Source organism: Gymnoscopelus microlampas, assembly GCF_963454915.1.
Source record: "Gymnoscopelus microlampas genome assembly, chromosome: 2".
In the NCBI taxonomy this organism is placed as follows: domain Eukaryota; kingdom Metazoa; phylum Chordata; class Actinopteri; order Myctophiformes; family Myctophidae; genus Gymnoscopelus; species Gymnoscopelus microlampas.
Genome location: NC_139939.1, coordinates 24885726 through 24912585, shown reverse-complemented (window position 1 = coordinate 24912585; position 26860 = coordinate 24885726). Strand labels below are relative to the sequence as shown.

Genomic DNA, 26860 nt, shown 5'->3' with positions numbered 1-26860 from the left:
GTTTACAAGGTAAAAAAGTGGGTGAAATTCGCTTTTGTACATCGTTCCGATCGCAACGTTAATTTCCATAGAAAGAAGAGGGGGGGGGGGGGGGGAGAAGAAGAAGAGGGGTGGGGGGCAAGTGGGAAGGAGATCAAACAAGATAACAACAGAAGGCCAAACAAGTTATCTACATATTTACAAAGTACCTGAGATAATAAAAACTAAGGTGCCTGAGCATAGCAGCAATGTATGTATACTGTGCATGATATACTTATGGACGTTAAGGTGCTTAGAGAAAAAAAGAGCACAATAAAAAAAAGGCAAAAAGCCAATAATTTGATTCCCGTCTCCTACCGGTTAATGTATCCGGCAGGAGACACAAAGTAGATTATTTGTGTCTCCTACCGGATACACACCCGGTCATCAAATTATTGGCTTAGGAATGCCACAAAAACAAAAATAAATCCATGAATTCAAGGCTTCATTCGGTGTGCAATTGATAGAAAATAAGTCATTTTGTGGGTGAACTCCTCCTTTAAGCCCCTTCCCATGACATTAACTGGACATATTGTAAACAGTATAAACAATGCTTGACTCTCATGACTACATAGGGGCCCTGTGTAAAGGCATATAGCGTTCAGTGACAGGTGCCCCTCCTGAGCCTATAGTCTTCATACTAGCTTCAGTCGCTTGCTCTGAACAGTGAACATGTTGCTCCAGAATCTACCAAAAATGTTATATCTTGCCCTGCAATTGACCTTGTTAGCTGTAGTAGTCTCCTAATTCATACGTGGGTGATTGTGCTTGCTGCATTTTCTTTCTAGATAATAGATAGCTTGCGTGTGTGTTGTGTGCATATGTCTGGTGTGTGCATATGTCTGGTGTGTGTGTGTGTGTGTGTGTGTGTGTGTGTGTGTGTGTGTGTGTGTGTGTGTGTGTGTGTGTGTGTGTGTGTGTGTGTGTGTGAGTGTGTGTGTGTGTGTGTGTGTGTGTGTGTGTGTGTGTGTGTGTGTGTGTGTGTGTTTGTGTGTGTGTGTGTGTGTGTGTGTGTGTGTGTGTGTGTGTGTGTGTGTGTGTGTGTGTGTGTGTGTGTGTGTGCGCGTGCGTGCGTGCGTGCGTGCGGGTGGGTGGGTGGGCAAGCGGGCGGGCGGGCGTGTGTCCACTATGCAGAAACAAGAAGAAAAAAAAAAAACGTGTTGCGAATATGTATTGAAAAACGTATATATTTGTGACAACACTAAAACGGTGCAGACTAGATATATGTATATATGCCATTGACAATATATCACTGTGAGTAGACCCTCACAAATGTTTTCTAAGCCTATGTTTGGTGTTTAAAGTTGTTTAAAACGTATTTAAGACATGTGTATAGGTTGCTTTGGCCAAATCCTTTATTATTAGTCTATTTACTATAAATGTAAAAGCTATATATAAATATAAGACAATCAGCCAAAATGTCTGAATTATCACCTTTTGTAAATTGTGTGTCATTTCTGGTGGCGATTTTTTATTTTCCCTTTTAAAACGCATTTAATGTGTCTGAATCTTTTGGCACCCCTTCTGAAATGCTTGTATCCGCCATGTAACTATTGACTATTTGTTGAGCTTAATTCCCCCTACTAATAATGGATTTATCAAGGGTGAAGAGGCAACAGCTCCAGAATAGGGAACCTATGTGGGTTACAAATGATGTGTCAAACCTCACTAAAACGAGTGAATAGACCCCTTAACAGACGACGTCATACTGGCTGCGTGCAGCCAGTATGCGCGCAACGAAACCCATTATATCACACTGTTAAACAATCCACTGTGAATTCACAGTAAATTACTGGATAATAATTGCCGTACTTTCACAGTAAGTTTCACAGTAATTATCTCACAGTACATTACTGTAATTTCACAGCTGTGAAATCACCGTAATGTACTGTGATTTACCAGTATGTAGTACAGTTATTTACTGTATATATTATTACCATTACTGTGAAAGTAATGTAATTTACTGTGATTTACCAGTACATAGTACAGTTATTTACCGTATATATTATTACCATTACTGTGAAAGTAATGTCATTTACTGTGATTTACCAGTATGTAGTACAGTTATTTACTGTATATATTATTACCATTACTGTGAAAGTAATGTAATTTACCAGTATGTAGTACAGTTATTTACTGTATATATTATTACCATTACTGTGAAAGTAATTTCATTTACTGTAAATGTACATACAGTAAAGTATTGTAAAATTGACTTTAACTGTGATTTTACCATAACATGCTTTGTGGATCTGCTCAATGAAAAAAAAAGAAAACAAGGACTATTAACGTAAACTTTTTATTTAACAATTAGTTAAAGTGCAACATTTGGATGAAAGTACAATATCAAAAAGAGAACCATTTTCACAGATTAATAAGTTTTTCTTTTTTTCACAAGCATCTTTAATCCTGTCACCCACCAAGAGAGGTAGCAATCTAAGAAAGCACCAGTTTTGAACCGCATGCCCACTTAGTCTCTCACTGTCAGGAGAGAGGTCTGCCGGTTTGTCATTGCCATCATATCCTTGATATTTGAATTGGTTCTTACACCGATTTAGTTGCAGGTAATCAAAATGCTTCTCCTTAACTAAATGACCAATGAACAAAGCAAGGTCATAAGTCACAACGCCCTCAAACAAGTCATGGCCTAAGCATGGTGGGAGGCCAGGCTGGCAAACATGTTCATCAGAAACATCTGAACATGACTGACTAGGCTCAGGTTGACCCAAATGCTCTGTGGGAACTAAAACTGAATTATCTAGATCCTCTACACGTCTATCCTTATGTTTCCTGGAAACATGTGAGTCTAAACTGGATGCAACTGTAAAGGTGCAGTCACAACCTCTGAATGGGCATTTGGTTTCCAATCCTTCTTTTAAATGTGACCTCAAATGCTTCATAAGGGATGTTACAGTATCACACTTAAATGAACATGTGAGCCACACACTTTAAGGCTGTGTCAAATGGCTTGCAACACTGCAGAGAAGATCCCAGTCTGTTGTGGTCTCTATACATATGCATTTGCAAAACAGTGACTTTGCGGTACTTCCGTGTACAGTCAGGCACACCACATTGATATTAATAGTTGGGAGTGTTACTGTGCAGCTTTGTGTGCTGAATAAACTGAACAACAGTCTCAGACACATCCTCACACATACTAAATTTGCAGTGAAACATTGTTCAACAAATGGATGAGGAAAAACATGAAATAAACTGGCAGAAATAAACAGGTAGGGCTGTCACAATTACCAAATCAAAAATGGTTTAGAGTTCATTGTATTTTGGTGGGAGAAACAAAGTTGTGGTTTCTCTGCAGCTCTGTCAGTAGGCACAGAGGTGCCGAGGCTCAGCACTGTCTACACATGGAGGAGACATACGTGGTCACTGTTGAGATGCTGGAATTGAGGACGAAGGGAGCGGTGTCGCCGGTGTCAATTCGCCAGTGGAGTCCTCCTAGCAAGCCGTCGGTATGCCAGTGTGCCTACAGTGACAAAGAAGACCATTAGTGAGCATGCCCAAGAGAGCTCAAGCTGACACCAAACTTTCTCCAGGATCTCTAAAACTAGAACCTCAGTCAATTTGTCAATCACAATATTCTCTCCGCCAGGAGAGTTTTGTTTTCACTTTCTAAATATGACACACCGATTGGTCAAGCCTCACGTGACACGTGACAATACGGTGAAATACTGTGATCTGATTGGCTAGTGACGCATAGCGGCCTATAAATACATGGCGTCACTTTGACAGTGTCTGTGCCACTGTCAAAGTGAGGTAAGACAGGAACCATCACGAAATGGCTGAGAAATGGTGGATACTGTAACAATTAGATAGGATACATAATTGGACAGATAGGACAGATAGGACACTTATATAGACAGGAGGGATATGACACTTACACAGACAGGACGGATAGGACACTTATACAGACAGGAGGGATAGGACACTTATACAGACAGGACGGATAGAACACTTACACAGACAGGACGGATAGGACACTTACATAGACAGGACGGATAGGACACTTATACAGACAGGAGGGATAGGACACTTACACAGACAGGACGGAAGAGGACACTTACACAGACAGGACGGATAGGACACTTACATAGACAGGACGGATAGCGGCTAGGTAAGACAGCAACCATCACGAAATGGCTGAGAAATGGTGGATACTGTAACAATTAGATAGGATACATAATTGGACAGATAGGACAGATAGGACACTTATATAGACAGGAGGGATATGACACTTACACAGACAGGACGGATAGGACACTTATACAAACAGGACGGATAGGACACTTATACAGACAGGACGGATAGGACACTTATACAGACAGGACGGATAGAACACTTACACAGACAGAAGGGATAGGGCACTTACATAGACAGGACGGATAGGACACTTATACAGACAGGAGGAAGAGGACACTTACACAGACAGGACGGATAGGACACTTACAAATACATGGCGTCACTTTGAAAGAGTCTGTGCCTCTTTCAAAGTGAGGTAAGACAGGAACCATCACGAAATGGCTGAGAAATACAGACAGGACCGATAGGACACTTATACAGACAGGACGGATAGAACACTTACACAGACAGGACGGATAGGACACTTACATAGACAGGACGGATAGGACACTTATACAGACAGGAGGGATAGGACACTTACACAGACAGGACGGAAGAGGACACTTACACAGACAGGACGGATAGGACACTTACATAGACAGGACGGATAGCGGCTAGGTAAGACAGGAACCATCACGAAATGGCTGAGAAATGGTGGATACTGTAACAATTAGATAGGATACATAATTGGACAGATAGGACAGATAGGACACTTATATAGACAGGAGGGATATGACACTTACACAGACAGGACGGATAGGGCACTTATACAAACAGGACGGATAGGACACTTATACAGACAGGACGGATAGGACACTTATACAGACAGGACGGATAGAACACTTACACAGACAGAAGGGATAGGACACTTACAAAGACAGGACGGATAGGACACTTATACAGACAGGAGGAAGAGGACACTTACACAGACAGGACGGATAGGACACTTACAAATACATGGCGTCACTTTGAAAGAGTCTGTGCCTCTTTCAAAGTGAGGTAAGACAGGAACCATCACGAAATGGCTGAGAAATGGTGGATACTGTAACAATTAGATAGGATACATAATTGGACAGATATGACACTTACATAGACAGGACGGATAGGACACTTATACAGACAGGACGGATAGGACACTTATACAGACAGGACGGATAGGACACTTATACAGACAGGACGGATAGGACACTTATACAGACAGGACGGATAGGACACTTACATAGACAGGACGGATAGGACACTTACATAGACAGGACGGATAGGACACTTATACAGACAGGAGGGATAGGACACTTACACAGACAGGACGGATAGGACACTTACATAGACAGGACGGATAGGACACTTATACAGACAGGAGGGATAGGACACTTACACAGACAGGACGGATAGGACACTTACATAGACAGGATGGATAGGACACTTACATAGACAGGACGGATAGGACACTTACATAGACAGGACGGATAGGACACTTACATAGACAGGACGGATAGGACACTTATACAGACATTGTGTCATGTTAAATGACACAGACAGGACGGATAGGACACTTATACAGACAGGACGGATAGGACAGTTATACAGACGGATAGGACACTTGTGTCATGTTACTATGACACAGTAACATGTTCTATTTGTTGTAGAATTAGAACATAAGAAGTAGAACATTCCCAGAAGTAGAACATTCCCAACATTCCCAACACAAGTCTGCTGGCGGAGAGTTGTGCTCCGAAGACCACTTTTTCTAGTATCTACTTTGTATTATTCTATGCCAAAGTGTATTTAGCCCATTATGTGTTATTGCCAGACCCAAAGGGTATGGCTTACATGAGGCTCTGTACCTGTTTCGTCCATACATGGGCATGCCCCCTTTGTCCTTAGGTCCCAGCCAGAAAAGTCTGGCCCCCTTTCGTCCATACATGGGCATAGCATGGACCTCTGAAAAGGGACAAAACCGGCTTAGCCCTGACGTAGTGCTCTGATCTTATAAAGTCAGAGCACTACTCTATAAGATCTTTCGTCCATATATGGGCCTTCTACATACATGGGGATGTCGGAATTGAAGACCTAAATCCTCTTTTCCTCTGCACACACTCTGCACACACGTCAAGCCTAAAATGATTTATGCTTTTCAGTTATAAAATGGTTTGTAGGTGTGTTACATACTAGGACTTCATTCTGGGTTTGGCAGAACCAGGTCTCCTGGTCTTGTTTACTTACAATGAATGATATTTTTGGTGACCCAAGCAAATCTCCTCCGGTGTCAACTATTGGCAGCGGTTGGAGTCCTCCGAGCAAGCCGTGGGTATGCCAGTGTGCCTACGGTGACAAAGAAGACCGTTAGTGAGCATGAACCTCAGTGGCCTCAGTTACATGCACAAAATGTATTCAGAATGAAGGAATTCATTATGAACAGATATTCATACCCAACTGTTTACATGGAACCTGAATACAAGTATTCATAGTCCTCAATTGTTTACATGACCGAAGCATTCATTCGGAATATAACTTTGGACTATGAGATGGCCAACCCATAACCTGTTATCCCTTAAGAAATGAATAACCGACAAACACTAACAGCTATTATCTGATAAAAGAAAATAAAAATATATTTTGAAGCGCAGTCCCTGCAACCACACGCGACCTCCACCAAAAACAACCCAGAACTAAAAAACACAGCATCATACACCCATACATTGCAATTGGCAATGGCACTGTAATTCGCCGATGGGTTTGTAAATAGTGCATTTTATTATGCGGGGAAAAAACTGGTGCATTTGTATTTTTCTAAATGGGTAAAATAGCGCATTTCTGCACGCATAAAATGTCTCGAAATGGCCATACCTGCTTGGACATGGGCATAAAGCACTATAGTCGACCAAGGGCAGACGTGTAAAATAATACATGTATTCCAAACTCCCAGTAGCATTCGGAATAAAGTGTTATGGTGATCTGTACCGATTCAAACGGTATATACCACCCCTCAGACCGGAATGAAGATTTATTCGGGATTGGGATATTCTATTCCAATTGAGGCGTTTACATTTTTACTCTGATGACTGATGACAGATGAATTTCTGCATGTAAATGGGGTTATGGGGCCAGTCAATTTTTCAATCACATTATATCTACTTTGTATTATTCTATGCCAAAGTTTATTTAGCCCAATATTTTCAATAAGTAAATATACTTACAATGAATGATATGTTTGGCGACCCAAGCAAATCTCCTCCGGGTAAGCCGTGGGTATGCCTACAGTGACAGAGAAAACACTTGTGTGCACACACACACACACACACACACACACACACACACACACACACACACACACACACACACACACACACACACACACACACACACACACACACACACACACACACACACACACACACACACACACACACACACACACACACACACACACACACACTTTGTTATACAATTTTGATGTGGTACCATAGTACAGGGTTGAACAGGTTGATCAAAAAATATAAAACTCTACATTCTCTATTAATGCAAACTCTCCATCATTTAGCTGGGGACCACCTGGAACCCCCTCAATGGTCTAAACTATTCATGAATAATTATTATCTACATCAGCACTTTCCCACTAGAGACACTATATCCTAAAAAACAAACAAACAAAGAAAAGCTGATTTACAAGCTTTAAAAAAGGCATCTTACAAGATCAAAAGCTTTTAAATCTACAATTTCCACTAGTCAAATGTTGTGAAAGTATGAAATAGGGCTTCTTATTTGTTTTGCCATTAGCATATGCAAACAATATAAAGAGTGCACACATTATAGAGACATTTTAACATGATGAATACATGTGTCCCTTGACACAAAATCTTTGAAAACCACTAGTTTAGTTTAGCCCTCCAACACAAACATATTCATTTTTAGTATCAGATGGCCTATTGCAAATACATCAGCTGGTACTGTAATACAGTGGTTCTCAACCATTTCAGGCCTCGACCCCCAAAAATAATGATATTTGAAGTGGGGACCCCCCAATATAATGATATTTGAACTGGGGACCCCTCACCCAGACAAGCACTTGGAATTGTATGAGTTGAAGCATTACATTTAGTCTAACATGGTTCCAGATAAATATTGTGAAAAAAATAGCTGATCTACAAGCTCACAATGAAAGCTTGTAGATCTGCTAAGCTTTCAGATCCCCCATTTTTCACTGTCATCTGCGGACCCCCCGAAAATAATGTGGCGACCCCCTAGGGGTCCCGACCCACAGGTTGAGAACCACTGCAGTAATACTTGGTTTGTGGTCATTTAGAAAACAGTGTCAACATCTTACACTAATATTGCATTAAAAACAAAAAGAGGGAAAAGCTGCATTGCAGGGTGAAATGAGCTGAAATAACATTTAATAACAAGGTGAAATGAGCTGAAATAACATTGCACAATTGTAAATTTAGATCAACATCAAGGTGAGCTCATTATTAATCTTAACTACATAAAATACCAGCGTCAACGAACGTCTAACTTTAATAAAATAAACAAGACCAATGCAGCCCCCTGGACTAAAGCTCTGAAACATGACCGTCATATCATGACAGTCATGGATAAACTTCAACCTGGTGTTTGCATTTTCTCCATTTATCTCTTGTATATTTAAACGTTCAGATTTCAAATATAAAGTGCTTTACCTATGGCCACGGATGTTACAATTATGTTCGGGCCCTCAGAAGTACCCGTATCTTCCGCATTGTTCAATAAAAGGCTTTTTAATCCGATCGGTGGACATTTTCTCTGTATTTTCGCCGTGCTTTCAAGTAAGCGACCCTATCGGTTGGGAGGTGTATTGCACTCCTCTGATACATTATAACTATGAGCAAATGGCCACCGATCGGATTAAAATGATTTTTATTGAACAATACGGAACATACGGGTACTTTTCAGGACCCATACATAACTGTAACATCCGTGGCCATGGGGTTAGCACTTTATATTTGAAATCTTAACGTTTATGTAGATGTGCGGCCCGTACATCTACATAAACGTTAAGATTTCAATGGAGAACGTGCAAACACCAGGTTGAGTTCAAGCTAGCCGACTAACATGACATGAAAGCCCCACCGACGTGTGCCTATGCACGGCAGCAATCTCACACACACACCGGCTTGGTGCGTCGTAACGTTAAAGTTAAGGTGTGTGAGGGAAACGCATTTAAACTTATATACAGAGTCTACAGACATGGACAGCACATCATTTGTTGGAGCAAGACTGAACGACAGCATGCACAAGTTCACAACTAGACTAGTTATCATTAAAGTGGAGGGGGGAAATGACTGACTTACCTCAGAGACACTTCTTCACTCTGCTTCTCCCTTCTTCTCCCCATAGCATTTCCCTCTCAATCCGCAGTTTTGCGCCAAAACCCACAATGCAGAGCGGTTCAAGTACTTAAAGTTATTAGTTGTGATATCACAGAGGATGGTGTGATTTCACAGTAACACTTTGTCGTTAGATTTAGCTTCTTTCCAGACCCCCCCAGTGACTTAGTGAAAAGCTTCTAGCGACAAATCTAGTTACTTTTTCTGGTGATTTGGCGATAATAGGTGTTCCAATTGTGAACTTGCCCCAAATGTTAACTAGGTGCCCGAAGTATTTGTGCAATGTATTAGTCCATATTTTTCATTAAAGAAGTGTTTTAATCCCGTCTGTGGCCAAACGCCATTTTCCCCCCTCGTTTACCTTTTGTTTACATTGAGTGTAATTCCGGCTTTCACCGGATGCGCCCGTTACTACCACCCAATGGGAACTTCCGACAGAATCGGACACAGACGGGATTAAAACACTTCTTAATTGAACAATATTGATTTATACATTGCACAAATACTCCGGACACATAGCTAACATTTGGGCCAAGCGGGTAAGCACCTTATATTTTGCATTTGTACATGTTTGGAGAAATACGGGCTTTACTGGTGACATTTCAGGGCAAACTGAGAGGGTTATATCTACTCTTGTAGATAAAAAAATAAATAATACATTAAATCAATTAAAATCGATAAAATACATCTACAATAGTCTTAATCTAAGGCTAACGGCAAAGATGAATCTGACACATAGTTTCAGTGTGAAAACAGATCAAATAATTGCTGTTTGTGGTTCTATATGGGCTGGTGTAAAGTAACTAAGTACATTTACTCAAGTAGCCTACTGTACTTAAGTACAATTTTGAGGTATTTTTACTTTACTGGAGTATTTCCAATTCTCAGTACGAAATGATGCAACGCTGATATCGCTTTTGTAATGCATTTTATAATATTTAAGGCACCCATAATAATAATAATAATAATAATAATAATAATAATAATAATAATAATAATAATAATAATAATAATAATAATAATAATAATAATAATGTATAGAGCATTAACACACTGTAATAATACTACTACTACTACTAATAATAATAATAATAATGTATAGAGCAGTAACACACTGAAATAATAATAAGGGTAATAATAATAATAATAATAATAATAATAATAATAAGGGTAATAATAATAATCATCATCATCATCATCATAATCATAATCATAATCATAATCATAATCATAATAATGTAATGTATAGAGCAGTAGCACACTGGAATAATAATAATAATAATAATAATAATAATAATAATAATAATAATAATAATAATAATTGTGTCGGCGCCCCCTAGTGGCCAAGTTATTCAAGAAGGCCCGTAACCCTAATTATCAGAACCACATGTCCGTGTGTGAGGAAAGTTATATTGGCGCGTTCGTGCTGAAGAGCTGATAAATAATCCGTTGTCCGATTGTGTCGGCGCCCCCTAGAGGCCCAGTCATTCAAGAAGGCCTGTAACCCTAATTTTCGGAACCACATGTCCGTGTGTGAGGAAAGTTATATTGGCGCGTTCGTGCTGAAGAGCTGATAAATAATCTGTTGTCCGATTGTGTCGGCGCCCCCTAGTGGCCCAGTCATTCAAGAAGGCCTGTAACCCTAATTTTCGGAACCACATGTCCGTGTGTGAGGAAAGTTATATTGGCGCGTTCGTGCTGAAGAGCTGATAAATAATCTGTTGTCCGATTGTGTCGGCGCCCCCTAGTGGCCCAGTAATTCAAGAAGACCTGTAACCCTAATTTTCGGAACCACATGTCTGTGTGTGAGGAAAGTTATATTGGCGTGTTCAGGCTGATCAGCAGTTCAAGAATCCGTTGTCTGATTGTGTCAGCGCCCCCTAGTGGCCAAGTTATTCAAGAAAGCCTGTAACCCTAGCTTTCACAACCACATGTCCGTGTGTGAGGAAACTTATATTGGCGCGTTCGGGCTGATCAGCAGATAAAGAATCCATTGTCCGATTGTGTTTTCGCCCCCTAGTGGCCGAGATAATAGCGAAAAACTGTTCAAAAATAATAAAAACAAAATCGGAGACCACATGACGCATCAGCGCGCCGCTCCGAACGTGCTGGTATAAGTCTCCTTGCACACGGCCTTACCGTTCTCCTTAATTGGCTGGGGTCTAATCTCAATTTATTTCGCGCAATAACACGACATAACTCCTTAACGATAAGTTTTTAGAATCCGTCGTTCGGATATGTTGTACAGCTCGCCGAGACGCACGCGTGGATGTCCCGCTACGACACTTCTAATGTTTGCTTCTTACACTGTCACAAGGTACATAGAGGCGTAGAACCTTCACCCATACTGAGCGAGAAATTCAGAAATTGGAAAAAATGTCGAAAAGGGACAAACAAGATATCCACACGTGCGTCTTGGCAAGCTGAACAACATGTCCCCATGCTCCCACTCTAAGTCCTTATCGTATTCGAGATAATAAGCGAAACCTGATTCTGAATACTGTATTTTATTGTGAAATAATACTGAAAGAGTTGTGAAATCCTTGTACCAATTTAAAGTACAGTAATTTGTTGTTATATCACAGAGGATGGTGTGATTTCACAGTAACATTCTGAATACTGTATTTTATTGTGAAATCATACTGAAAGAGTTGTGAAATCCTTGTACCATTTTTGAGCCAAATCCCACAATGCATAGCGGTTCAAGTAATTAGTTGTGATATCACAGAGGATGGTGTGATTTCACAGTAACATTCTGAATACTGTATTTTATTGTGAAATCATACTGAAAGAGTTGTGAAATCCTTGTACCAATTAAAAGTACAGTAATTTGTTGTTATATCACAGAGGATGGTGTGATTTCACAGTAACTTTCTGAATACAGTATTTTATTGTGAAATAATACTGTAATTTATTGTGAAATCCTGTTATAAATTAACAGTGCAGGTCTCGTTAGGACGCGTCTCACTAGCCAACACACACAAGAGGGGGTTGGGGTGTGCTGAAACCAGTGCACCCCGAAACAGGTTGGGAATTGATTGCGTGAAACAATCACCTGTGCGTCCAGGCTCAATGTTAGTAAACAAATAATAGACCCCTTAACAGACGACGTCATACTGGCTGCGTGCAGCCAGTATGCGCGCAACGAAACCCATTATATCAGGTCTCGTTAGGACGCGTCTCACTAGCCAACACACACAAGAGGGGGTTGGGGTGTGCTGAAACCAGTGCACCCCGAAACAGGTTGGGAATTGATTGCGTGAAACAATCACCTGTGCGTCCAGGCTCAATGTTAGTAAACAAATAATTGGTCTATTGGTCTAGAGCATAAGGACGTGTTGGCTAATACACTTTTTTTAACACACGTGCAAAACACTTTTTTCCCCAAGCATTTCAAAATCTTCACTAATAAATCATATGGTGCTTGCATGCAATCCTCCTTCCTGTGAGTTACATTTTGGATGACACATTCAGTATAGCATGTCAGACATATATCCACAGATTGCATCATACTTATATTCTTAGCCACTTAAGCCCCATATACATTCATGCATTCACCATTGTATGACAATTGGAATGGAAATCTTTGAAAAAAATAGGGACACCAGTGTTTAAATTATTATTATTTTTAATTGAGTGTCATCAGTGAGACATTGTCAGCTGTGCAATTTGCATTCCATAGTTATGTGAGTAACGGTGTCATTCGGTCACTTTGCAGATCATTGTGAAACTGATCAAGCATCTGTTACTGTAAGCGTTCCGCATTCATTGGTAATTGCTCCATTTTATGCTCACTCATGTTTTGTTTTTTCAAGGCAAATTAGGACCTGCGTTAGGTCTATAATAATATGACAAATGCTGATTATGTTAAGTGTCACAGATCTGTCTGAACATCTTAGCATGCACTCACATCCTCCGTGTAAATTCCCACCAGCATAGGGAACCTGTGTGGGTTACAAATTATGTTCCAAACCTCACTAAAATGAGTGATTCTGAGTTCAAATGTTTGTTTTACCGTATTTATTAAGTGTTATTAAGGGAAAATGACCATTCTTATGCAACAAGCACCTTATAAGGCCTCTACTGAGTAAAGCATATTAAGCATAATTAACATAATTCATGCTACAGTAGCTGTAGCATGAATTATGATCTTACTTAGTATCATGTTATTGAGGGAAAACTGGTCATGCAGAAATAAGGCATTAATGCATGCTTTATAATGACTAATAAAGAGCCAATATGCTATGCACGCATCTACTCAGGGACTTCTTCATTATGTGCCCATAGACACATTAGCACATCCTGAACTCTATATATTCATGCATTCACCATCACCACACTACATGACATCATACTGTACCCACCTCATACTAGGGACCGCAATGGAGACAAGCTGTAAGCTTTTTTGCTTTATCCTTTTGATTATGGTGGGTCAGATGTATCTTATTGTGACATATGTTTATTTCATGATCAATAAAGATATCAATCAAATCAATCAATCATGATAATGCACGCATGCTGTAAGCAACAAGTCAATGTGTACCACTTACAAAGTGTTACCTGCATTCTATAAGCCGAAAACAAACATTTTATGATTTAACAGTTGGTCAAGGTCATTCCAATAGCATAAGGACGTGTAATTCACTTTTTTAACACACGTGTAAAACACTTTTTTCCCCAAGCATTTCAAAATCTTCACTAATAAATCATTTTGCTTGCATGCAATCCTCCTTCCTCTGACATTACGTTTTGGATGACACATACAGTATAGCATATGTCAGACATATGTCCACAGATTGCATCATACTGTTATTTTCTTAACCACTTAAGCCCCATATACATTCATGCATTCACCATTGTATGACAATTGGAATGGAAATCTTTGCAAAAAATAGGGACACCAGTGTTGTTTAAATTATTATCATTTTCAATTGAATGTCATCAGTGAGACATTGTCAGCTGTGCAATTTGCATTCCATATGTATGTGAGTAATGGTGTCATTCACTTCCAGATCATTGTGAAACTGATTAAGCAACTGTTACTGCAAGCATTCCACATTCTTTGTTAATTGCTCCATTTTATGCTCACTCATGTTTTGTTTTTTCAAGGCAAATTATGACCTGTGTTAGGTCTATAATAATATGGCAAATGCTGATTATGTTAAGTGTCACAGATCTGTCAAACATCTTAGCATGCACTCACATCCTCTGTGTAAATTCCCGCCAGCCCCAACTTGCGCAACATTAGTATACCCGGGAAACTCATGACTCATACAATGTAGATCCTTAGTAGATAAAGGCTTTAAAAGGAGTGGACTCTGTTCTTCAGCAACAGAGGAAGTCTGCAGTCAAACCAAAACAAGGTGAAAGGAGAAGAGAGTGAGGGAATTGAATGAAAGATAAATACTGCAGCATACAAACCTTCTTCTGTGCTTTGATCAATCAAAGGCTTTACTTTAATCAGTCCGTGTTTTAGTTTTTAATCTGTTTATACATCATATAAATCTGAAGATGACGAGCAGCAAAATCACTGTTAGTGCTATTGTGGTGCTCCTGGCCTTCATATCCATCACTGAAGGTAAGTCATTCCTTTTTGTAATGATGTGTGATTGTAACAATGACCTCTGTGGTGTACTGTACTGTATGCATGTTCACAGTAAACAGTAAAAAGTGTTCATTGAACTCTGAGCATGCTAGAAGGTACCCACATGGTTTTTAATGTGCATGTACTGTGTACTCTTGTTATTTATGCTTTCACATGCATATCTACCTACTTACACATTGACTGCCTTCTTCTGTTGTTCTTTGTCCAGTATCAACAACATCATTGTAATAATATGACATGCTGTTGTCACTCTTAACAGGGATGATCCTGAAACCTGGAGTGGAGCTTCGCTGCCATTGCATTCTCACAGAGAGTAGACCCATCGGCCGTCTAATTGAGAAGTTGGAGATAAGACCTGCCAGTTCTCATTGTGAGGTGACTGAGATCATGTGAGTTCTGCCGGCAAAGCACTCATCCACATCCCATATCATCTACTGACACTGATCCCATTTGGATGCAAAACTGATTTCATGCATAGGAACGTATTTATGAATGAGTTCATAATTATTGCTGTTTTTTGTACAGCTCATAATTATTATTATTATTATTATTATTATTATTATTATTATTATAGCTTTGATTATAATTTAAGAGCAAAGTTCTCATTCTGACTGCACATCTTCTTCATTTTTGGTATTATAGTGCCACTCTGAAGAAAACAGGCCAGGAGGTTTGTCTGGACCCCAATGCGCCCTGGGTCAAGAGAGTCATTGAGAGGTTTATGTCCAAGTAAGTACCAGTCAATAATACCCCCATAGACTGACCTCTGGATTTTTTTGTACAGATGTTGAAATTGTCAATAAACAGGAAAATATGCCCTACACATAAAATTCATATAGTCTGAATCCAAGGTTGACATATATTTTTTGTTTATTTTTTCTCCATAGCAAAAGACGCTGAATGTGAAGTGTGTGGGAACTGATTCAGGAATTTGAGTGGCCATAATCGTCGTGGCTGGTGGTTCGATTCCTGGCTCCTTTTTGTTGAAGAGTCCTTCAGCAAGACACTGAACCCCTAACTGCTGCAGATGAGCAGATTGGTGCCTTGCATGGCTGCAAGTCGATGTGCCGTCGATGTGTGATTGTGTGGGTGACTGTGTGAAAAAGTAAAAAGGTGATAAGTGTGATTCTGGACTGGCCGGAAAAGTACCTATGAAGTATTCATTTTATAATATGACAAAGGTCACCATAATACTCCACTTCATTTGAAGTACTGGTTGTTTTTTGAATTGGGGGAAGCACATGTTTGTGTAAAACATTTGGATACTATTTATGAAGAAATTACTTTGTATATTATTTATACTGTTGTTTTTTTGTTGTTTTTTAGCAATTTGTGCACCATGCATTTAATGTATTTATATTATATTTATATATAAGTTATTGTATGCTATTATGAAAATAATAATACCAGAGTTGTATTGTTTGCACTGACACATAATAGTTAATACAAGTAATTCACATATCAATTAATGTATATGTGTATTGTATATTTCATTTGTATGTCATTGTATGTCTCTTATATAAAAAGGTGAAAGTTAATTACATTGAGATGCAGTGCATTTCTTAGTGTCCATTCTCTCTGTTTTACATTTACTCCGGTGGTTAACTCACTGAGTGCCAGAATTATTTCTGGCCAGTGCGTTTTTTTTTTGTTTTTTTTTCAAAGTAAAAAAAAAGTGCTTAGGAAGCGAGATACAGCCTTTTTCAGTTATAAGTTAAACAAGGAGTGGATGGAGTTGCAAATCTTCAGATAATGATATCTTGGGTTCTGAACATTTTTTTTTCTATTTTTTTCAAAAACACATGAAACACGTGATTGGCACGTTGCACCATAGCGGTGAAACATGTGAATGGCACTCAATGATCTGATAAAAAAACATGCCCTGGCTGTTTTCAGTAGAAGCTCAAAGCTCACAAGGTGGTTGATAGGTTGTTGTTTCAATAGTCAATGTTCATGTTTTCACAATTAAGGAAACCACACTTTAGTGCGGTTATCCCGAAGGCTACTACACAATGGAATTAAAGTTGCTGTAAGTGTTATTTTTTGGTCAAAACAAAACGTTTAAAAAATAAAAAGTTAATCAAAGCCAGACTCTAGAGTCTAGTCTATATTTGGATAGTAGTCATCATTGCTATCTAATGTTTATTCAGTAGCAGGGGTCTCTCCATCTCTCCAGGTCTTAACAGTCAGGATACCGATTTCATCCAATCAGGAGAGAGAGCCCATTTATCAGCTTCAATTTGATAGTGTTTCAGTTCCAATTTTATCTGCTCTATCTGCTTTTACTTAGAGTATTTCTACATTGCACTATTGATACTTTTACTTTTACTTAAGTAAAACATGTGAGTACTTTTTTCACCACTGGGCCTTCATACTTTACATAAACGTGCTGCCGCAAGGAGAGATAAAACAAAAGCAGCAGGTGCAGTGCAATTCACTGGACCAGTTTGTGCAACAAAGATGACATTTGTATCCTGACTTGAAAATTAATTTTATGTAGAGTATGGAGAGACTCCTGTTACTGAACAAACACTCTGAAATGATTAGATACTATCAAGAATATAGAGCTATTTATTTCAACATAAATTATATCACCTTAACTAGCTTATTATCTGACTTCTTGATTCGTTCATAAACCTCATAAGTAACGCATTTCTAAGTGCTGTTTTACTCCCTACATTTGAAAAAGCCTTTATTCGCTTTATGGTAGATAAAAAACAAATATAGGCTAATAAGATATTGCACATCACCAACAGAAATTTCCTCAAATATCATATTAACAAGAGGTAACAAAGAGGATAACTTTATTCTGCACATGCAACAGATGTTTGTTCTCATTGGATGTTTGTACTTACTCTGACTCCGGTATTTGTTGTATAAGCAGCAACCCAAGCCTAGATTGGGATAGAACTTGGGAAGAGAGGGTTCATTTGAGGTCAACCCTTTCCTCTGAAGTGCATTATTGAACCACTTCTGCCATCATAATGTCTTGAGTGAAACAAGTTTTGTTGTGAAGGAGAGCAGATTGTCTTTAAAGGAAAAGACAACATGAAATATGGCTCTTAAGTAGCAAAATCAGGATGGATGGTCACAGACCTGAGCGGTGCAGACTGGAACCAAGACGAGCTGTTCCATGGCTTTGCTCAGAGACACATTACTCCTCTCTCCAGCATACCTGACCTAGCCTGGCGTTGGCCAGACTGATAACGTGGATTCACTCACAAGTTCCTCCTCCACGGTGAGGAGGAACTTGTGAGTGAACGTTATCAGTCTGGCCAACGCCAGGCTATAGGCTTTGCTCAGAGCACAGCCTATACGCACGCAGCAGCCCAAGCATAGATTGGGTTAGAACTTGGGAAGAGAGGGTTCATGTGAGGTAAAGTGTATTCAACCCTCTTTCCTCTGAAGTGCATTATTCAACCATTTCTGTCATCTCTAATGCTGTCTTGAGTGAAACAGGTTTTGTTGTGAAGGCGAGTAGATTGTCTTTAAAGGAAAAGACAACAATCATGGCTCATCCTCATACATGTGTTGGAAATCCTGGCTCATAAACACCAGAACAACACATCCTGGTCCATTTGGGATGCATCCATTTAGCCTTAAAGGTCTGATTAGATACTATCAGAATATTAGAACTATTTATCTCAACAACAATAATATGACCTATAGCCGAGGCCTATAAGCCTACCTCTTAATAGGTGGTGCGTTAAGTAGCTTATTATGTGACTTCTTGATTTGTTCATAAATCTCAAGTAACACATTTCTAGGTGTTGTTTTACTCCCTACATTTGAAAAGCCTTTATTCGCTTTATAGTAGATAAAAAACATATATAGGCCAATAAGATATTGCACACAACAGAAAGGTGGAAACACATAGCCTACATTTCCTCAAATATCGTATAAACAAGAGGTATCAAAGAGGATAACTTTATTCTGCACCTGCAACAGATGTTTGTTCTCATTCGTTAAATGCTCGGTACAATACTGTCACCTAGTGGACTTTTACACCAATAATCAATGTGCCATAGAACTCTTAGGCTACCACTGGTCCTGGATAGTGGACAGACTGGACACACATCAGCAGTGGTGTAAAGTAACTAAGTACTTTTACTCAAGTACTGTACTTAAGTACAGTTTTGAGGTATTTTTGTTTTTACTGGAGTATTTCCAATGTTCAGTACTTTTATTTCTACTCCGCAACATCTCGGAGGCAAATATTGTACTTTTACTCCACTACATTTTTTTAAAAACTTTAGTTACTAGTTACTTTGTAGATTTTGATTATTACTACAAAACATACAGTAACCAGTGACCACTTAAGCCCTATATACATTTTGGCCATTTGAAAATAGCCGATCTATAACCTCAAAATGGTCAGTGCGATGCATTGTGAGCTTGTAGATCTGCTATTTGTTTGAAAACGTGAAAACTTGTGAAATAGGACATTCTGCATAATGAGTACTTTTATTTTTGGTACTTTAAGTACATTTTTATACCAATACTTTTGTACTTTTACTCAAGTAAATTCTGAATACCTTACTTTTACTTGTAACAGAGTATTTCTACATTGCAGTATTGATATGATACTTCTACTAAAGTAAAAAAAAAAGTGTAGTACTTTTTCCACCATTGAGTTACTTTTTAAAAGTAAGTTGGCCGTGCCTGTGGGCCTACCTCTCAGACCATCTGTGCAAGGCATGTTGATTGGGACTTTTTCTTTGACTACAAATGTATTTTGCTTTCTACTTATATTTTTTATAAAAAAAATGTATCCCACGATTTTTGTAACCCTTTTTCACCCAGTGCCAATTATCTAAGTGATCCTGGGCGCTACACTCCCCTCACCAGCCTAGGGAGGCCAGGGCCGAGCTCATGCCTCCTTCAATGCATGAGAGCCAACTGACCTTCTTGTCACCTGACATGGGGGGGGGTTTCCCCGGTAGGACTTAGCGCGTGGAAGGAACACGTTATTCCAACCAGTTCCCTTTCCCCTCCATCAGGCGCCCCGGCTGTCATGGGGGAGGCAGTACAGCGACCAGGATTACTACATGTTTTTGTGAGGGTATTAACTGTCACGGTCTGAGTTCGGACGGAATGTAGGACCCAAGAGCAGGAGAGACAGAGGCATAACGGGTCGGTTTAAGGGGTTTATTAACTCAAAAGGTAGGTATACAAACAGGAACTGAAACCAAGACAATACTACACGTGACATAAGATAATGAACAAGGAAGGACATAGTGCAAACACAGGGCTTAAATAGACGGGGAAATGATAAGACACAGGTGAACTGAACAGACAATCAACACAGTGAGGCTGAGGGACTAAGAGGACACAGGAAGAGAACAACTAATCAACAGGGAGGTGAGACAAGACAGGTATCGGCAACTAAGCAGAACAGGAAACAATACTACCAAATAAAGGAACACAACAACAGCAGGGCAACAACAACAGAGTAACAGAAAAACAAGACTACAGACAGAACAGAACAGAACAAAGGCCTAATAAGTCCAAGACCTTATAAGGGCAGGAAGGTCTAAATAATAAAGTCAGAGTCCTCGGCCCCAGGAGCGGACCGTGACAGGCCTACAGAACAGGCATAAGTGTCCACGACCATATAAGGGCAATGGCGGTCTATAACATCAAAGTCCACGGCCCGAGGAGCGGACCGTGACAATTAACTACCCTGGGAGACACGGGGAGAACATGCAAACTCCACACAGAGCAGGCCCTTTCGCCAACCCCACCTAGGGTATCGGCGCTGATGACGCTTCTTTTATTTTTTTCAAGTAGGCCTACACATGTTTTGTAGCTACTGAAACTGTCTGTTATAGGATCCTCCGTGTAGACAGTAGCTACTGCTGTTATAGGATCCTCCGTGTAAATTCCCACCAGCCCCAACTTGCGCAACATTAGTATTCACGGGAAACTCATGACTCATACATTGTAGAGCCTTAGTAGATAAAGGCTTTAAAAGGAGTGGACTCTGTTCTTCAGCAACAGAGGAAGTCTGCAGTCAAACCAAAACAAGGTGAAAGGAGAAGAGAGTGAGGGAATTGAATGAAAGATAAATACTGCAGCATACAAACCTTCTTCTGTGCTTTTATCAGTCAAAGGCTTTACTTTAATCAGTCCGTGTTTTAGTGTTTAATCTGTTCATACATCATATAAATCTGAAGATGACGAGCAGCAAAATCACTGTTACTGCTATTGTGGTGCTCCTGGCCTTCATATCCATCACTGAAGGTAAGTCATTCCTTTTGGTAACGATGTGTGATTGTAACAATGACCTCTGTGGTGTACTGTACTGTATGCATGTTCACAGTAAAATCCTTAGTGTTCATTGAAATCTGAGCATGCTAGAAGGTACCCACATGGTTTTTAATGTGCATGTACTATGTACTCTTGTTATTTATGCTTTCACATGCATATCTACCTACTTACACATTGACTGCCTTCTTCTGTTGTTCTTTGTCCAGTATCAACAACATCATTGTAATAATATGACATGCTGTTGTCACTCTTAACAGGGATGATCCTGAAACCTGGAGTGGAGCTTCGCTGCCATTGCATTCTCACAGAGAGTAGACCCATCGGCCGTCTAATTGAGAAGTTTGAGATAAGACCTGCCAGTTCTCATTGTGAGGTGGCTGAGATCATGTGAGTTCTGCCGGCAAAGCATTCATCCACATCCCATATCATCTACTGACACTGATCCCATTTGGATGCAAAACTGATTTCATGCTTAGGCACGTATTTATGAATGAGTTCATAATTATTGCTGTTTTTTTGTACTGCTCTTTATTATTATTACAATTATTATTATTATTATTATAGCTTTGATTAGCATTTAAGATCAAAGTTCTCATTCTGACTGCACGTCTTCTTTATTTTTGGTATTATAGTGCCACTCTGAAGAAAACAGGCCAGGAGGTTTGTCTGGACCCCAATGCGCCCTGGGTCAAGAGAGTCATTAAGAGGTTTATGTCCAAGTAAGTACCAGTCAATAATACCCCCATAGACTGACCTCTGGATTTTTTGTTCAGATGTTGAAATTGTCAATAAACAGGAAAATATGCCCTGTAACATAAAATTCATATAGTCTGAATCCGAGGTTGATATATATTTTTTGTTTATTTTTTCTCTATAGAAAAAGACGCTGAATGTGAAGTGTGTGGGAACTGATTGAGGAAGTTGAGTGGCCTTAATCGTCGTGGCTGGTGGTTCGATTCCTGGCTCCTTTTTGTTGAAGAGTCTTTCAGCAAGACACACTGAACCCCTAACTACTCCAGATGAGCAGATTGGTGCCTTGCATGGCTGCAAGTCGATGTGCCGTCGATGTGTGATTGTGTGGGTGACTGTGTGAAAAAGTAAAAGCAGGGCCGGATATTCCATATGGGCACTTTGGGCACGTGCCCAGGGGCATCAGCTTTGTAGTTCCAGTGCCCAGGGAGAGGTGTTAATCCAGCCCTGAGTAAAAGGTGATAAATGTGATTCTGGACTGGCCGGAAAAGTACCTATGAAGTATTAATTTAATAATATGACAAAGGTCATCATAATACTCCACTTCATTTGAAGAACTGGTTGGTTTTTGAATTGGGGGAAGCACATGTGTAAAACATTTGGATACTATTTATGAAGAAATTACTTTATATATTATTTATAATGTTTATTTGGTAAGCAATTTGTGCACCATGCATTTTATTTTTTTGTATTAAGTTATTGTATGCTATTATGAGAATAATAATACCAGAGTTGTATTGTTTGCACTGACACATAATAGTTAATACAAGTATTTCACATATGAATTAATGTATGTGGGTATTGTATATTTTATTTGTATGTCATTGTAAGTCTCTTATATAAAAAGGTGACAGTTAATTACATTGAGATGCATTGTATTTCTTCGTGTCCATCCTTTCTGTTTTTCATTACTTTCATTTATTTAAGACAGTGGTCCTCCAAATCTTAAATTTCCCCCCAATTTGGTATTCATTATGCCATGGACCCATACTCTGAGTGTGTACAAATGGAACCTGGTTGCACACTTCGAGTTACAGAACTGTAACTTTCCAATTCCTAACAATCAGTCATTTAGCTGAGGACCCCATAGAATCCGCTCATGGACCCCTGGGGGTCCCCTGATCCTACTTCGAGAACCAATGTTTTAAGATGACCTGATAAAAAAAACATGCCCTGTTTTCAGTGTACAAGCTCAGAGCTCGCAAGGTGGTTGATAGGTTCTTGTTTCAACAGTTGTTCATGTTTTCACAATTAAGGACACCACACTTTAGTGCGGTTATCCCCAGACTACTACACAATGGAATTAAAGTTGCTGTAAGTGTTATTTTTGAAAATAAAAGAAGAAAAAAAAGGGGAAAAAAGTGAATTAAAGCCAGACTCTAGAGTCTATAGAGTCTATATTCGGATAGTAGTCATTATTGCTATTTAATGTTTGTTCAGTAACAGGGGTCTCCCCATCTCTCCAGGTCTTAACAGTCAGGATACCAATTTCATCCATAAACAAGAGGTATCAAAGAGGATAACTTTACTCTGCACCTGCAACAGTTTGTTCTCATTCGTTAAATGCTCGGTACAATACTGTCACCTACTGGACTTTTACACCAATAATCAATGTGCAACAGAACTCTTTAGGCTACCGCTGGTAGTGGATATACTGGACACACACAGTATCAGCGTGGTGTAAAGTAACATTTTGATACCAATACTTTTATACTTTTACTCAAAAGTAAGTAAAAAATGTGAGTACTTTTTCCACCACTGGGTATTGGATTACTTTTAAAAAGTAAGTTGTCCGTGCCTGTGGCCTACCTCTCAGAGTCACCATCTGGGCAAGCCAAGGCATGTTGCATGGGACTTTTTTTTTTTTTTACTATAAATGTATTTTGCTTTCTTTTATTTGTTCAAGTAGGCCTACACAAAATACCAGACTCCATTAAAGCTACAAATAGTGGCTCGTTTTCATCAAATACTATAGTTTAAATCTCATTGTTAGGCTACCATCCGATTCCTACAGGAAAACACACCTTATGTGTATTGGTTTGTACTGCAACTGTCTGTTATAGGCATATATTAGCTTCTCACTAACCAAGCCCCAATCTGCTAATGACAAATCTATTAAACAGTAGCCTAATCGGTATTAAAATGTTGTTTTAAGCATGGATTTTAGATATATATTTCTTCCCATCATCAGCATCCAGCCCCCAAAGGACAGCAAAAATATAGACTAGTATTTTCTTGTATGTAGTATAGGCCTCATATGTATGCATGCATTATTATTATTACTATTACTATTACTATTACTATTACTATTACTATTACTATTACTATTACTGTTACTATCATCATCATTATCATTATCATTATCATTATCATTATTATTATTATTATTATTATTACCCTTATTAGTTGTCTCCTCCTGATGCAGGCACAGGGGTGGGACTGGGTTCACAGCTAGGTAGTGCACAGTGTTGCCATGTCGGCTTGTTATAAGTGACTTTGTGCTTCTTTTTCTGTAAAGTTGCTTGTAAAAATTGGTTAGTTGCGGGTTGCGTTTTTTTTGGGCTTGTTTCTAAAGTGTACTTGCTTATTTAGGCTTGCTTCCAAGGGAGCATTTGTTAGAATGTTTAAAAAATATTCCAAATATTCCACATTTTATTGCAAGAGTAAAAAATAGCAGATCTACAAGCTCACAAGCACAATGCGTCACATCAGATCGGCTATTTTCAAATACACTCTAATAATAGTAACATAAATATTATTATTATATTATTTTATTTGTATGGTATTTTATAAGCTTTAGCTAAGGTACATTTTCACATTTTTATTTTGTATCATAACGCTATTTTCAAATAGCCGATGCATTATGCATAATAGGTTTAACGTGCTCATGTGGCCTAAAAAGTTGTTTCTTCTGGGCTTGCTTTCCTACTAGACCTGGTTGCTTGTTTCTCTCACACAATCTGGCAACACTGGTAGTGCAGTGTCTGATGATGAGCGCAGAGAGACAACAGTCGCACTTGGGGATCCGATGGACGCGCGTTTAGTTATTATGGAAATGCACACAAAATGCTGCGCTTCAGAGCTGTGACCGTGTGACGAGCCACTGCGTGTGAAGAAGGAAAAAAACACTACACGGAGTCGCGGAAAAACGCTGGAATTCTACAATCATCCACCTTCAAGCTAATTCTAGAGACAGTCGATCTTTGCCGCAGAATCATCTCGCCTGTTCTTTTAAGCTGTGCATGAAAACCCCTCCGTTTTGGCTTGCAGGTTCAGGACAAATCGGGCGGTGTTGACGATTTTAGGACAAATCGGGTGGTGTTGACGATTTTTGCGAGAGCACCTTAAAAAACACCGTCTCCCACCTCCACCACCACCACCACATCACCGATCAGGATGGCGTTAACGATCTGCACGAGATTTACCGACGAATTCCAGCTATTCGAGGAGCTGGGCAAGTAAGCAAGCGCGCATGTTTTCACCATCATCCATCCATCCCTATATGAAATGTCAGCCTGTGGTGCCATTATGTAATAGGTTGCCTTGGCTTAGGATTCCGCGCTGTGGGGTTGTTGTACGTGCGTGGACGCGTGCGCGCACAATGCCCTGCTGATAGTGTTCATAATAGCCTATGAAGCAGCCGGGGAGAATAGATAGCCTATTTGCGCCGTGTTGGTTTGGCCTATCTGTCACTGTGTACAGTCTTTGTTTTAATACTGTGTAGTGTAGGCTACTGAATTAATCGCTCATAGATTAATGCCGAATGAACCCCTCTTGCTATTTCGACGTCAAATCCACTAGCAGGCCTATGTCTAGAATTCATGGGGTGCCATCGTAGTACAGGGGCGACTGTCTTGCTTGCTTCCATATTGTATGTGTGGTAAATTGAAACATGCACCCTGGGTGTGTGAGATGACAGAAATACACACTCGGTAATGCGACAGCAGTCCTCGTAGTCGGCGATGACACATTCCACAGCCAGTCACCGAGCCGCGGTCAATTATCAGGCGCAGGCAGGGGATTCCTAACCCGAGAGGGAGAGTGATAGCTGTGTGTGTGTATGTGTGTGTGTGTGTGTGTGTGTGTGTGTGTGTGTGTGTGTGTGTGTGTGTGTGTGTGTGTGTGTGTGTTGACCGACCTGCAGTCTGCCTAGCTCCCCACGGTCAGACAGAACAGAAAGCCTGTAGGCTCGTTTGACATTCAGTCAGACTCGGAGCAGAATGTGAGCTGCACTATGGACTCCCAGGCAGCCCAGCCTCACTCTCACCTTTCTGTCTGTTAGGAATCTCACTTCTCATAAACCTCTCAGCCCTCTTCAAGACGGCCTTGGCACATGTCATGAGCTGATGTATTGTAAAGGAGGAAAATGCCATTACCCAGGCCTCCTTTTAGAGGCAGTATTTATAGATACGGTATCTTTGTTACACATTTATCATTAATAATGCAGTCATATTGCCCAAGTACATTTTAACACACCTTAGCCATTACCATGTGCAGCAGCTTGTCTTTACTCAGTGATGTATAGCACCCAGGCCACTACTCAAGCAGAGTGTGTTTTTTTTGCCAGTCTGTTTAACTATTGGAGCAGAACACAAGTCTAACCTCCTTTCCCTTATAAATGTTTTTGAGCATGCATTTTGTGTAATTGTTCTTGCTGGAACCTTTTTATGCACAAGACAAATAGCCTATGCTGAAATGTGTGCAATTTAGCAGTGTTAGC

General features: G+C 39.7%; 3 protein-coding genes and 1 long non-coding RNA gene across 7 annotated transcripts in view; 3 read left to right on the top strand and 1 right to left on the bottom strand.

Moving 5' to 3' along the window:
- Positions 1–2303: 2303 nt before the first annotated feature.
- On the bottom strand, positions 2304–9533 carry LOC311057624. Of its 2 annotated transcripts, XR_014601976.1 has the most exons (5): positions 9480–9533; positions 7350–7427; positions 6376–6474; positions 5997–6093; positions 2304–3499 (listed from the first exon to the last, which is right to left on the bottom strand). It is a non-coding gene; the product is annotated as an uncharacterized lncRNA (long non-coding RNA). The 2 variants fall into 2 exon arrangements; XR_014601977.1 differs by lacking the exon at positions 5997–6093.
- A 5322-nt stretch (positions 9534–14855) lies between these two features.
- LOC311062839 (interleukin-8-like) lies at positions 14856–16652 on the top strand. The gene is made up of 4 exons (XM_084082058.1): positions 14856–15093; positions 15380–15509; positions 15763–15849; positions 16008–16652. Exons 1-4 carry the CDS (start codon positions 15027–15029, stop codon positions 16018–16020), a joined length of 297 nt encoding a protein of 98 aa, XP_083938184.1. The 5' UTR covers positions 14856–15026; the 3' UTR covers positions 16021–16652.
- A 4474-nt stretch (positions 16653–21126) lies between these two features.
- On the top strand, positions 21127–22980 carry LOC311062850 (interleukin-8-like). Its single transcript, XM_084082069.1, has 4 exons — positions 21127–21363; positions 21648–21777; positions 22023–22109; positions 22268–22980. The coding sequence occupies exons 1-4, from the start codon at positions 21297–21299 to the stop codon at positions 22278–22280; spliced, it is 297 nt and encodes a 98-aa protein (XP_083938195.1). The 5' UTR covers positions 21127–21296; the 3' UTR covers positions 22281–22980.
- A 2161-nt stretch (positions 22981–25141) lies between these two features.
- The window catches only part of camk2d2 (calcium/calmodulin-dependent protein kinase (CaM kinase) II delta 2), a 41891-nt gene continuing 40172 nt past the window's right edge, over positions 25142–26860 (top strand). For all 3 annotated transcript variants that reach the window (XM_084074062.1, XM_084074061.1, XM_084074063.1), the window contains exon 1: positions 25142–25598. In XM_084074062.1, the coding sequence (XP_083930188.1) occupies positions 25537–25598 (62 nt within the window). In that variant the 5' untranslated portion in view covers positions 25142–25536. The remainder of the gene's footprint in view (positions 25599–26860) is intronic.

What these genes read in the sequence shown, in the direction of transcription:
- LOC311062839 (XM_084082058.1), top strand. Translation starts at nt 15,027, where the DNA reads ATGACGAGCAGCAAAATCACTGTTAGTGCTATTGTGGTGCTCCTGGCC. An exon ending in CTTCATATCCATCACTGAAG is followed by an intron (nt 15,094 to 15,379) that starts GTAAGTCATTCC and finishes CACTCTTAACAG; the next exon opens with GGATGATCCTGAAACCTGGA. An exon ending in TGTGAGGTGACTGAGATCAT is followed by an intron (nt 15,510 to 15,762) that starts GTGAGTTCTGCC and finishes TTGGTATTATAG; the next exon opens with TGCCACTCTGAAGAAAACAG.
- LOC311062850 (XM_084082069.1), top strand. Translation starts at nt 21,297, where the DNA reads ATGACGAGCAGCAAAATCACTGTTACTGCTATTGTGGTGCTCCTGGCC. An exon ending in CTTCATATCCATCACTGAAG is followed by an intron (nt 21,364 to 21,647) that starts GTAAGTCATTCC and finishes CACTCTTAACAG; the next exon opens with GGATGATCCTGAAACCTGGA. An exon ending in TGTGAGGTGGCTGAGATCAT is followed by an intron (nt 21,778 to 22,022) that starts GTGAGTTCTGCC and finishes TTGGTATTATAG; the next exon opens with TGCCACTCTGAAGAAAACAG.